This window comes from Budorcas taxicolor, chromosome X (genome assembly GCF_023091745.1).
Source record: "Budorcas taxicolor isolate Tak-1 chromosome X, Takin1.1, whole genome shotgun sequence".
NCBI classification, from domain to species: domain Eukaryota; kingdom Metazoa; phylum Chordata; class Mammalia; order Artiodactyla; family Bovidae; genus Budorcas; species Budorcas taxicolor.
Window position 1 is genome coordinate 94,541,596 of NC_068935.1, and position 13,158 is coordinate 94,554,753.

General features: G+C 40.5%; 1 protein-coding gene across 1 annotated transcript; it reads right to left on the minus strand.

The window, feature by feature from the left end:
• Window positions 1–11,500: 11,500 nt before the first annotated feature.
• Window positions 11,501–12,625, minus strand: LOC128070576 (sister chromatid cohesion protein DCC1-like). Its single transcript, XM_052663870.1, has one exon. It carries the CDS (start codon window positions 12,623–12,625, stop codon window positions 11,501–11,503), a length of 1,125 nt encoding a protein of 374 aa, XP_052519830.1.
• Between the last annotated feature and the right edge of the window lie 533 nt (window positions 12,626–13,158).

A 13,158-nucleotide genomic window follows, 5' to 3' on the forward strand; every position in this document is an offset into this window, starting at 1 on the left:
TTCCTATTCCCTATAATGAAAAGGACATCTTTTTTGGGTGTTAGTTCTAAAAGGTCTTCATAGAACCGTTCAACTTCAGCTTCTTCAGCATTACTGGTTGGGGCATAGAGTTGGATTATCATGATATTGAATGGTTTGCCTTGGAGACGAACAGAGATCATTCTGTCATTTTTGAGATTGCATCCAAGTACTGCATTTCAGACTCTCTTGTTGACCATGATGGCTACTGCATTTCTTCTGAGGGATTCCTGCCCACAGTAGTAGATATAATGGTCATCTGAGTTAAATTCACCCATTCCAGTCAATTTTATTTCGCTGATTCCTAGAATGTCAACGTTCACTCTTGCCATCTCTTGTTTGACGACTTCCAGTTTGACTTCATTCATGGACCTGACATTCTAGATTCCTATGCAATATTGCTCTTTACAGCATTGGACCTTGCTTCTATCACCAGTCACATCCACAGCTTGGTATTGTTTTTGCTTTGGCTCCATCCCTTCATTCTTTCTGGAGTTATTTCTCCACTGAACTCCAGTAGCATATTGGGCACCTACTGGCATAGGGAGTTCCTCTTTCAGTATCCTATCATTTTTCCTTTTTATACTGTTCATGGAGTTCTCAAGGCAAGAATACTGAAGTGGTTTGCCATTCCCTTCTCCAGTGGACCACATTCTGTCAGACCTCTTCACCATGACCCGCCCGTTTTGGGTTGCCCCGTGAGCATGGCTTAGTTTCATTGAGTTAGACAAGGCTGTGGTCCTAGTGTGATTAGACTGACTAGTTTTCTGTGAGTATGGTTTCAGTGTGTCTGCCCTCTGATGCCCTCTTGCAACTCCTACCATCTTACTTGGGTTTCTCTTACCTTGGGCATGGGGTATCTCTTCACAACTGCACCAGCAAAGTGCAGCCACCGCTCCTTACCTTGGATGAGGGGTATCTCCTCACCGCAGCCCCTCCTGACATTCAACATGGGATGGCTCCTCTAGGCCCTCCTGCACCCATGCAGTCACCTCTCCTTGGACGTGGGATTGCTCCTCCCAGCTGCTGCCCTTGGCCTCAGGTGTGGGGTTGCTCCTCCCGGCCACTGCCCCTGGCTTCGGGTGCTGCCCCTGGCCTTGGACGCGTGGTGCCTCCTCCCGGCCACTGTCCCTGGCCTGGGACACGGGGTAGATCCTCTTGGCCATCGCTCCTGACCTCGGACGCGGGGTAGCTCCTCTCGGCCGTTCCTGTGCCATCGCAGATCTGACTCCAGGGAACATTATTGATAGGAACTCATCAAACGCCTCCATACCTTCACTGAAACCAAGCACAATCCAAGGGCCAACAAGTTCCAGAGAAAGACATACCATGCAAATTCTCCAACAACACAGGAACATAGCCCTGAGCTTCAATATACAGGCTGCCCAGAGTTACACTAAACCCACTGACATCTCAAAACTCATTACTGCACACTTCAATGCACTCCAGAGAGATGAAATCCAGCTCCACCAAACAGATCACCAATAAAAGCTTCCCTAGCCAAGAAGCCTTGACAAGCCACCCATCCAACCCCACCCACAGCAAGGAACCTCCACAATAAAGAGAAACCACAAACTGCCAGAATATGGAAAGGCTACCCCAAACACAGCAATATAAACAAGAACAAAAGGCAGAGAGATACCTAGAAGGTAAAGGAACAGGATAAATCCCCACCAAATCAAACAAAAGAGGAAGAGATAGGGAATCTACCTGATAAAGAAGTCCAGATAATAATAGTGAAAACAATCCCAAAAGTCAAAAACAAAATGGAGTTACATATAAATACCCTGAGGACAAGGATCAAGAAGATGTAAGAAAGGTTTAACAACGACCAAGAAGAAATAAAAAAGAGTCAGTATATAATGAATAATGCAATAAATGAGATCAAAATACTCTGGAGGGAACCAACAATAGAATATCTGAGACAGAAGATGGCATTAGTGAGGTAGAAGATAGAATGGTAGAAATAAATGAAACAGGAAAAAAGAAAAAAAGGATTAAAACAAATGAGGACAACCTCAGAGACCTTTGGGACAATGATAAACACCCCAACATTCGAATCACAGGAATCCCAGAAGAAGAAGACAAAAAGAAAGGCCATGAGGAAATACTTGAAGAAATAATAGTTGAAAATTTTCCCAAAATTGGGAAGGAAATAGTTGCCAAGTCCAAGAAACCCAGAGTCCCAAATAGAATAAACCCAAGGCGAAACACCCCAAGACATGTATTAATCAAATTAACAAAGATCAAACACAAAGAACTAATATTACAAGCAGTAAGGGGAAAAACAAACAAACAAACAAACAAATAACACACAAGGGGATTCCCATAAGGATAACAGCTGATCTTTCAATAGAAACTATTCAGGCCAGAAAGGAATGGCAAGACATACTAAAAATGATGAAAGAAAATAACCTACAGCCCAGATTACTGTACCCAGCAAGGATCTCATTCAAATATGAAGGAGAAATCAAAAGCTTTCCAGACAAGCAAAAGCTGAGAGAATTCAGCACCACCAAACCAGCTCTGCAACAAATGCTAAAGGATCTTCTTTAGACAGGAATCACAGAAAGAGTGTATAAACTCGCCCAAAACAATAAAGTAAAAAGCAATGGGACCATACTTATCAATAATTACCATAAATGTAAATGAGTTGAATGCTGCAACCAAAAGAGAGAGACTGGCTGAATGGATGCAAATATAAGACCCCTATATATGTTGTCTACAAGAGATCCACCTTGAAACAAGGGACACATAGAGACTGAAAATGAAGGGCTGGAAAAAGATATTTCTCACAAATAGAGACCAAAAGAAAGCAGGAGTAGCAATACTCATATCAGATAAAATAGACTTTAAAACAAAGGCTGTGAAAAGAGATAAAGAAGGACATTACATAATGATCAAAGGATCAATCCAAGAAGAAGATATAACAATTATAAATATATATGAACCCAACATAGGAGCACCGCAATATGTAAGACAAATGCTAACAAGTATGAAAGGGGAAATTAACAATAACAATAATAGTGGGAGACTTTAATATCCCACTCACACCTATGGATAGATCAACTAAACATAAAATTAACAAGGAAACAAAACTTTAAATGATATAATAGACCAATTATACCTAATTGATATCTATAAGACATTTCACCGCAAAACAATGAATTTCACCTTTTTCTCAAGTCCACACAAAACCTTCTCCAGGATAGATCACATCCTGGGCCATAAATCTAGCCTTGGTAAATTCAAAACAATTGAAATCATTCCAAGCATCTTTTCTGACCACAATGCAGCAAATTTAGATGTTGGAGAAAAGTTATGACCAACCTAGATAGCATATTCAAAAGCAGAGACATTACTCTGTCAACTAAGGTCCGTCTAGTCAAGGCTATGGTTTTTCCAGTAGTCATGTATGGATGTGAGAGTTGGACTGTGAAGAAGGCTGAGCACTGAAGAATTGATGCTTTTGAACTGTGGTGTTGGAGAAGACTCTTGAGAGTACCTTGGACTGCAAGGAGATCCAACCAGTCCATTCTGAAGGAGAACCGCCCTGGGATTACTTTGGAAGGAATGATGCTAAAGCTGAAACTCCAGTACTTTGGCCACCTCATGCGAAGAGTTGACTCACTGGAAAAGACTTTGATGCTGGGAGGGATTGGGGGCAGGTGGAGAGGGGGACGACAGAGGATGAGATGGCTGGATGGCATCACTGACTCGATGGACGTGAATCTGAGTGAACTCCAGGAGTTGGTGATGGACAGGGAGGCCTGGGGTGCTGTGATTCATGGGTTTGCAAGGAGTCAGACACGACTAAGTGACTGAACTGAACTGAACGGACAGGAGAAAAACTATTAAAAATTCCAAATATGGAGGCTGAACAACACGCTGCTGAATAACAAACAAATCAAAGAAGAAATCAAAAAAGAAATCAAAATATGCATAGAAATGAATGAAAATGAAAACACAACAACCCAAAACCTATGGGACACTGTAAAAGCAGTGCTAAGGGGAAGTTTCATAGCAATTCAGGCTTACCTCAAGAAATAAGAAAAAAGTCAAATAAATAATCTAACTCTACACCTAAGGCTCTAGGTGAGTGATTGCACCATCGTGATTATCTTGGTCATGAAGATCTTTTTGTACAGTTCTTTGTATTCTTGCCACCTCTTCTTAAAATCTTCTGCTTCTGTTATGTCCATAACATTTCTGTCTTTTATCGACTAAAGTTTTACTAATAATTAAAATTTTTCTTATAACTTTTGAATGCTCCAATCATTCGCCTTCCTTGGGATTCTACAATAAGTCCTTTTTATTTATTTTTTGGGGGGGGGTGTTAATACTCCTATTAGATGTATTAGACCTAAAAGAATGCCATCCCATCATGAATATGAGAGTTTCTAGTATTTTTGACTGGTTTACTCTAGATTGGGACATAGAAGCCCAAAGTTGATTAAAACCTGAGATGCTAGAAGTGAGATTGAATCGTCTTCTGGGATACTTCTATTATTTTAGTCTCATATTGTCATATCTTTATTTTCTGCTAAGAACAGAATGATCCAAGATCCATTTAGATTATGAGTCAACCACTGTAATATTAATAATTTTCCAGCTACAAAATTCTTTTGCCATATAAGGTAATGTTCACAGTTTTGGGAGACCAAGATATGTACATAAAGTGAAGGTATGCTACTACCTCAGGCTGGAGTCTGTAGCCTCAGGATCCACAGTCATTTCATGTACAGAATGCATTCATCTCATCCTAACATCACCAAAAGTGCCTACCCATTGAAGTCTCATCTAAATTTCCTTAGCTCCAAAGTCTCCAATCTCATTGTGTAAAATCAGTATGAGTGAGTTCTGGGTATGATTCATCCTGGGACAAAACTCCTATCTCTTTTATAGGAGGTTGTTTTTTTTTTTTTTTCTTCCTGTCAAGTTTTATAACTTGCTTGCTTCTCAGAATCAGTGGGAGATGCATAAGACACCAGTAATAAGACATAGGACACTGCCCTTCACAATGGGAGACCATATAAGGAAAATATATCACTGGTTTCAACCAGTTACAGAATTTAGCAGCACAAACACTGATAGGTTTAAGGGCCTGAGCATGTCATCTGGGTTTGAGCTGCCTCCTCAGGAGCCATCTGTTCTTTTCCCTGAAGGATAGTGCCAGTAGTCATGTTTGGATGTGAGAGATGGACTATAAAGAAAGTGGAGTGCTGAAGAATTGATGCTTTTGAACTGTGGTGTTGGAGAAGATTCTTGAGAGTCCCTTGGATTGCAAGGAGATCAAACCACTCAATCCTAAGGGAAATCAGTATTCCAATATTAATCAATATTCCAATCTGAATATTTATTGGAAGGACTGATGCTGAAGCTGAAACTCCAATACTTTGGCAACCTGATGTGAAGAACTGACTCATTGGAAAAGTCCCTGATGCTACGAAGGATTGAAGACAGGAGAAGGGGACAACAGAAGATGAGATGGTTAGATGGCATCACTGACTCAATGGACATGAGTTTGAGCAAGCTCTGGGAGTTGGTGATGGACAGTGAAGCCTGGCATTCTGCAGACCATGGGGTCTTAGAGTCGGACACAACTGAGCAACTGAACTGAACCGAACTAAGTCCCTGTTTATATCTGTGTTCTTTAATCAGCCTGTTTCCTGCCCCTAGAATTTTGGGAGTTCAACAGCCCTCTTTTGTTTTGCCCCTTCTCTGTCTCTCACTGTCCAAGCTGGCAGTAGTTCTACTGGTGTGAAATCTTCAACCTTGGGAGTCTCTTGTGTGTGTCATGGGAATTGACTTCATTAGACAAGAGGTTTCTCCCCAGATATTTTCTGGGTAATCCATCTCTATCCCTGACTTCTGCTAAGATGGTTGAAAGTGGCTGTCAGCCTGGAAGCTGCTGCTGTTGCTGCTAAGTCACTTCAGTCGTGTCCAACTCTGTGTGACCCTATAGACGGCAGCCCACCAGGCTCCCCCATCCCTGGGATTCTCCAGGCACTGGAGTGGGTTGCCATTTCCTTCTCCAATGCATGAAAGTGAAAAGTGAGAGTGAAGTCACTCAGTCGTGTCTGACTCTTAGTGACCCCATGGACTGCAGCCTACCAGGCTCCTCCATCCATGGGATTTTCCAGGCAAGAGTACTGGAGTGGGGTGCCATTGCCTTCTCCATCAGCCTGGAAGGAAATCCCCCAATTCTCATAATACTTCTATTTCTTTATTCAAGATAGCTGTTCCCATAGTCACCAGACAGCAGAAAATGGAAAAGGGCAAGACAAATCCATGCTTTTCAGGGCACTGCCTAAGTGACTCACATCCTTTCATTCAATTCCCATTGGCCAATATTTACCGGCAAACCCACATCTAGCTGTCAGGGAGGTGGGAAGATGGAGTCCAGCAGGATGGCCTGAACTTTTAAGAAGGAGACTTGTCACGGTTTAGGCATAATCCCCTGATGTCTATTCTAAGTACTTGTCTGTCCCATCTGATCCTAAATCACATACTTCAGCTGGTTCCAGCATTGGTCTGAGCTTCCCAGTTGCAGCTGAAGTACTCAGCATGGGCTAGGCCCTGCCATGGAAGAAGTTGCCACAGCAAAGCCCAGTACTTGCAAAAGAGGAGCTGCTGGAACTGGCTGAAGAAGCCACAGGCCCCTGCCTGAATGTCACAATATGGTTCATTCCATTGCCCACACCCTGTGAGAGGAGCCACCAGGACCATCCCTGCTGCTGGCCTCTTCCTTGCCTTCCTAGTCCTGGTCTAAGGCCCTCCTGACCTCTGCAACATGCCCAGCACACATTGACTGACCACCCATCTCTCAACAGCCTCCTGCAATAAGTGGCCTTTTCTCCCCTCGACCTTACATTTCTTATTTTAAAAGGGTGGCTTCAAGCCCTCTCCAGCTCAGACAGACTTCTCAATTCCAGAAGGAGAAAAATCTTGCAAAAGCACAGAAAATGAAAATGAAAGCGTTAGTCACTCAGTTGTGTCAGATTCTTTGCAACCTGATTGACTGTTGCCTGCCAGGCTCCTGTTTCCATGGAATTCTCTAAGCAGGAATACTGGAGTGGGTAGCCATTCCTTTCTCCAAGGGATCATCCTGACCCAGGGATCAAACAGGGGTCTCCTGCATTAAGGGCAGATTCTTTATGGTCTGAGCTACTAGGGACACCTCAGGAAAAGCACAGGCCCCATGTAAATGGCTGGGAAGTGACAGAGAGCTGGCCAGGCCTGGCCACCTCCAGGCCCTGGTGAGCATACAGGCAGTGGAAGGGCCCTCTCCAGGGGCCACATCCACTCAGAGGTAACTTATACAGGGTGTGTCTGCTCTCCCAGAACCCAGTGAAGCAGGAGGAATGCCCGCCTACAGATGCAACCACATTTGGGCAATTATTAATAAAGCTGCTGTGCACATTTGTATGTAGGTTTTTGTGAGTTCAAAAGTTTTAAAGTCATTTGGGTAACTACCAGGAAGTTTAATTGTTGAACTGCATTGTAGAAGTATGTTTATTTAGTAAGAAACTGCTAAACTGCCTTCCGAAGTGGTTGTACTATTTTGTATTCCCACCAGTAATACAGGAGTGTGCCAGTTGTTTCACGTTCTCAACAGCATTTTGTGTTGGCAGTATGCTGAATTTTGGCTATTTTAATAGTTGTGCAATATTGACAATATTTTTCCCAGTGTGTGCATTGTCTTCTCATTATTTTAACAGTGTAATTGGCACAGCAAAATTTTATAATTTTAAAGAAACCGAGCTTATATATTTTTTTTTCATGGATCTTGCCTTTAATGTTGTGTCAAAAAAAACCTTTGTCAAACCCAAGGTCATCTAGATGTTCACCTATGTTATATTTCTGAAGCTTGAGTTTTGCAATTAACTTAGGTATGAGATCCACTTTGAGTTAATCTTTGTGAAAAGTGTAAGGCCAATATCATTTCTTTTTAACATATGAATGCGCAGTTGTTCCAGCCCTGTTGTTTAAAGATTATTCTTTTCCCATTGCATTGCCTTTGCTCTTTTATCAAACATCAGTTGACTGTAGTTAAGTATGTGTATTTCTATTTTTTCTACTCTACTTCATTGATCAATTTGTCTATTCTTTCAACAACACTGCATTTTTAATACCTTAATCTTGTTGTCAAGAAGGGTGTTTTATGACTTCCAAATTTTTCTTGAATATTTCATTGGCTAATCTACATTTTGAATTTCCATGTAAATATTAGAATCCTTTAAAAATTATATTCACAAAGTAACTTGCTATAATTTTGATTGCCATTGTGAATCTATAGATCAAGTTGGGAAGAAATGACACCATAACATATTGAGTTTTCTTTTCCATGAATATGCAGGATATCTACATGTATTTACACTTTCTTTAATTTCTTTCATCAGAGTTTGGTAATTTTCCTCATATGGATTTTGCACATATTTTGATAGATTTATGACTAATTTTTTTTGTATTAATGTTAAGGTGTTGTGTTTTAATTTCTAATTCCAATCATTCTTTGATGGTATATAAGAAACCAATTGTTTTTCTTTTCTTTTTTGTATCTTAACCTTGTATTCTCAGTTCAGTTCAGTCGCTCAGTCGTGTCCGACTCTTTGCGACCCCATGAATCGCAGCACGCCAGGCCTCCCTGTCCATCACCATCTCCCGGAGTTCACTCAGACTCACATCCATCGAGTCAGTAATGCCATCCAGCCATCTCATCCTTGGTCGTCCCCTTCTCCTCCCGCCCCAAATCCCTCCCAGCATCAGAGTCTTTTCCAATGAGTCAACTCTTCGCATGAGGTGGCCAAAGTACTGGAGCTTCAGCTTTAGCATCATTCCTTCCAAAGAAATCCCAGGGTTGATCTCCTTCAGAATGGACTGGTTGGATCTCCTTGCAGTTCAAGGGACTCTCAGGAGTCTTCTCCAACACTACAGTTCAAACGCATCAATTCTTCGGCGCTCAGCCTTCTTCACAGTCCAACTCTCACATCCATACATGACCACAGGAAAAACCATAGCCTTGACTAGATGGACCTTAGTCGGCAAAGTAATGTCTCTGCTTTTGAATATGCTATCTAGGTTGGTCATAACTTTCCTTCCAAGGAGTAAGCGTCTTTTAATTTCATGGCTGCAGTCAACATCTGCAGTGATTTTGGAGCCCCCCAAAATAAAGTCTGACACTGTTTCCACTGTTTCCCCATCTATTTCCCATGAAGTGATGGGACCAGATGCCATGATCTTTGTTTTCTGAATGTTGAGCTTTAAGTCAACTTTTTCACTCTCCTCTTTCACTTTCATCAAGAGGCTTTTTAGTTCCTCTTCACTTTCTGCCATAAGGGTGGTGTCATCTGCATATCTGAGGTTATTGATATTTCTCCTGGCAATCTTGATTCCAGCTTGTGCTTCTTCCAGCCCACCGTTTCTCATGATGTACTCTGCATATAAGTTAAATAAGCAGGGTGACAATATACAGCCTTGACGTACTCCTTTTCCTATTTGGAACCAGTCTGTTGTTCCATGTCTAGTTCTAACTGTTGCTTCCTGACCTGCATACAGATTTCTCAAGAGCCAGGTCAGGTGGTCTGGTATTCCCATCTCTTTCAGAATTTCCCACAGTTTATTGTGATCCACACAGTTAAAGGCTTTGGCATAGTCAATAAAGCAGAACCTACTACAGTAGTTCATAAGCTCAAGAATGTTATTTTTATATTATTATTCTTAGGAATTTTCTACATAGCTATGTCACAAAGATGGTTATATTTCTTTTTTCCAAAGTATCTGTATTTTTCTCTGCTTCTCTAATTTTATTAGATAAGACTTCTAGTACAATGTTGGACAAGTGATGAAAAGAAATATCCTTGCTTTGTTCCCCATCTTAGAGGTAAAACATCTAGTTTGATATATTTTATTTGAATTATAGTTGATTTATAATATTATATATAATATTATGTCACTTTCAGGTGTATAGAATAATGATTCAGTATTTTTGTAGAGTACACTCCATTAAAAGTTATTAGAAGATAATACTAATAGTTCCCTGTGTTAGCAGTTTTTAATCTTTTAATCCCATACCCTTATTTGCCCCTCCCTTCTTCTCTCTCCACTTTAGTAAACATTAGTCATTTTTCAAAATATCTGTGAGTGTTTTCTTTATTCATATACATCCATTTGAATTTTTTGAGTAATATTCCATGACATATATGCTCATGGAATATTGTATCTATACCACAACTTCTACATCCATCTATCTGTTGATGGACACTTGGATTGCTTCCATATTATCACTATTGTAAATACTGCTTCTATGAGCATTGAGGTGCATGTATCTTTTCAAAATAGTGGGTTTTATCAAGATATATACCTAAGAATGGAGTTGCAAGATCATTGTTGTTGTTATTCAGTTGCTATATTGTGTCTGACTCTGAGCAACCCCATGAACTGCAGCATTCAAGGCTCCCTTGTCCTTCAGTATCTCCCAGAGTTTGCTCAGATTCATGTCCATTGAGTTGGAATTGTAGGATCATATGGTAGTTTTATTTTTAGTATTTTGAAAAGACTCTGCACTGTTTTCCATACTGGCTACATCAGTTTACAGTCCCAAAAAGAGTGTACCAAGGTTCACTTTTCTCTATATTTTGCCCAACATTTCCTACTGCTATTTGTAGACATTTTGATTATAGGCAAGGCATTCTGACAGGTGTGAGGTGACACTTCATTTGTTGTTTTGATTTGCATTTCCCTGTTAAATAGAGGTGGTTAATATCTTTTCATGTGCCTATTAGGCATCTGTATGTATTATTTTAAAAAAATTTTATTCAAGTCTTCTGCCTATTTTTGATTGGATTGTATATTTTTTAAAAATATAGACTTATTGGAAGTTTATATACTTTGGATATGAATCCAAAATTTTGGATATTTATAATTTTGGACAAAGTTTTGTTTATAAATTTGGATATTTGGGTAATTAATAACCAAAACATATAAATGCCTTGTAGGTCATATCATTTTCAGATATTTTCTCTTATTCATTAGGTTTCCTTTTGATTTTTGTCAACCCTTTCCTTTGCTGTATAATAGCTTTTAAGTTTGCTTAGACCCCATTTGTTTATTTTTGCTTTAATTTCTTTTTTTTTCTTTGAAAACTTTCAAATTTATTGATGACTAGAATGTCAAATCCTAATTAAATAATGCAATTTTCAATATAAAAAACCAAACCTGTTACTCTATAAATGAACTCATATAGACTACCAAGATATACTAAATATAGAAAATAGCACTTTTATCCTTGTTCACACTGTGTACATGAAACAAACATATCCTGAAAGACATAAAATACCCTATCACCCTTAAGAAAAAAGAGCAATAGTTTTAAAATGCTGAAGATGAGGAGAAAAGGCCTCACAGCATTCAGTTTTTCAAAGTCTGCAATACAAATATATAAAAAAACACTTTAGTCCCAAAGAAAAAACTGTTGTTCTTTTTAAGAAATGGGTCTTCTTGAGTTATAAACTTTGACACCATTTTGCATTGAAGATCGAGCATATTTTGTGAGCAGTGCACCAACGGTTTGCTTCTCTCTGCACAAATCTTGAATATATGGAGCAATATCTTCTTCCGTCCACTTCTCTCTCAGATAGAACAGACTACTGAACCGTTCCTGATCCCCCTCAGGCAAGTCTTCCACTTTCAGCAGAAATATGATTTCTGGTCTTGACTGTCTATCTACCAAGGCCAAACCCTGAAGCTGATCAAGCCTCGTTGTCATTCCTTCGGGAACACTCTGTTGCCATACCTCCTGAAACTCAGCGAGGTTGAATTTCACTGCGTTCTGAAGTAGCATCTGTGCTGTGGCTCTGCATATCTTATCTTCCTCTGTGTATTTCTTTCCATAACATCTAAGACAGTGTTCAATCATTTCCTCTGGTTCCAATGGTCCAAGTTCCTGAAGGCACATATTCAAAGGAACTTTGCTAACCACAAGCTGAGTTATATGATTCAGAAGTTTCATCTCATAATCAAATTCGAGGATCCTCCAATAACCTCCAATCTCACAGGCATTGAGAACTTGTAACTGGGTCATTATTTCTTCCTCACTTGCCTGAATTTGATCAAGCAAATCTTCAGTCGTATATTTTAAGTGACTGGAATCCTTTTCCTTTTCACTGCCAGGCCCTTCATAGGTATTTTCCATCAAAAGTTTCTTTAACTTCTTTAGTTTAGGTCTGCATCTTCTTAATTCCCAGTAGTTGTTAGAAAAACCAAAGATCTCAGTGTGAATAATGTTACTGTGTGTTTCTTCCATCTTCAGCTGCTCTGGAATTTTACAACCGGGAATAAAAAACAACATATTGGAAGTGTCTGCTACTTTCAAATCGTATGTTTTGTCTTCACTGCACAGAACGGCCTGCTCATCCTTATCACCACGAATCTCTAGACTGTGCCCCGCCTGCAGCCGCCTGCACAGCGCGGGCTCCAGCTCCAGCAGGCACATGTCGCCGGCGGCCGCGGGCCCGAAGCACAGGCAGTGCGCGGTGGTCAGCAGCTCGGCCGCGTCCAGCTTGGCGGTCTGCAGTGTCGCGTCCACCTCGGCGCGGGTCCTCTCCATCACCGCCGGCGGCCGGGGGGCGACAGAGCCGAGCCCAGACGCAAGAAACGGCGCGGGAGAAGCGCGGCCTCTGCGGGCGGGCGGGCATTTTTGCTTTAATTTCATTTGGGTTAGGACAGGGTTCCAAAAAATATTGTTATGATATATGTCAAGAAGTTTTCTGCCTATGCTTTCTTCAAAAGTTTCACGGTTTCAGTTCTTACATTTAGATCTTTAATTTTTTTTTTTTGAGGTTAGTTTTGTATGTAGCATGAGGAAATATTCTTATCTCATTGTTTAACCTGTAGATACCCAGTTTTCCCCACACCATTTACTAATTACACTGTATTTTTTTAAATTGTATATTCTTCCTTCCTTTGTCATGGATTAGTTTACCATAGGTGTGTGGTTTATTTCTGGTCTCTCTATTCTCTTGCATTGAGCTATTTTTCTGTTTTCATGCCAGTACCATGCCACTTTGATGACTGTAGCTTTGTAGTATAGTCTGAAGGAGGGTGGTACCTCCAGCATTGTTCTTTTCCTCAAGTTTGCTT

Excerpts from the sequence above, each read along its gene's own strand:
- LOC128070576 (XM_052663870.1), bottom strand. The coding sequence starts at position 12,625 with ATGGAGAGGACCCGCGCCGAGGTGGACGCGACACTGCAGACCGCCAAG.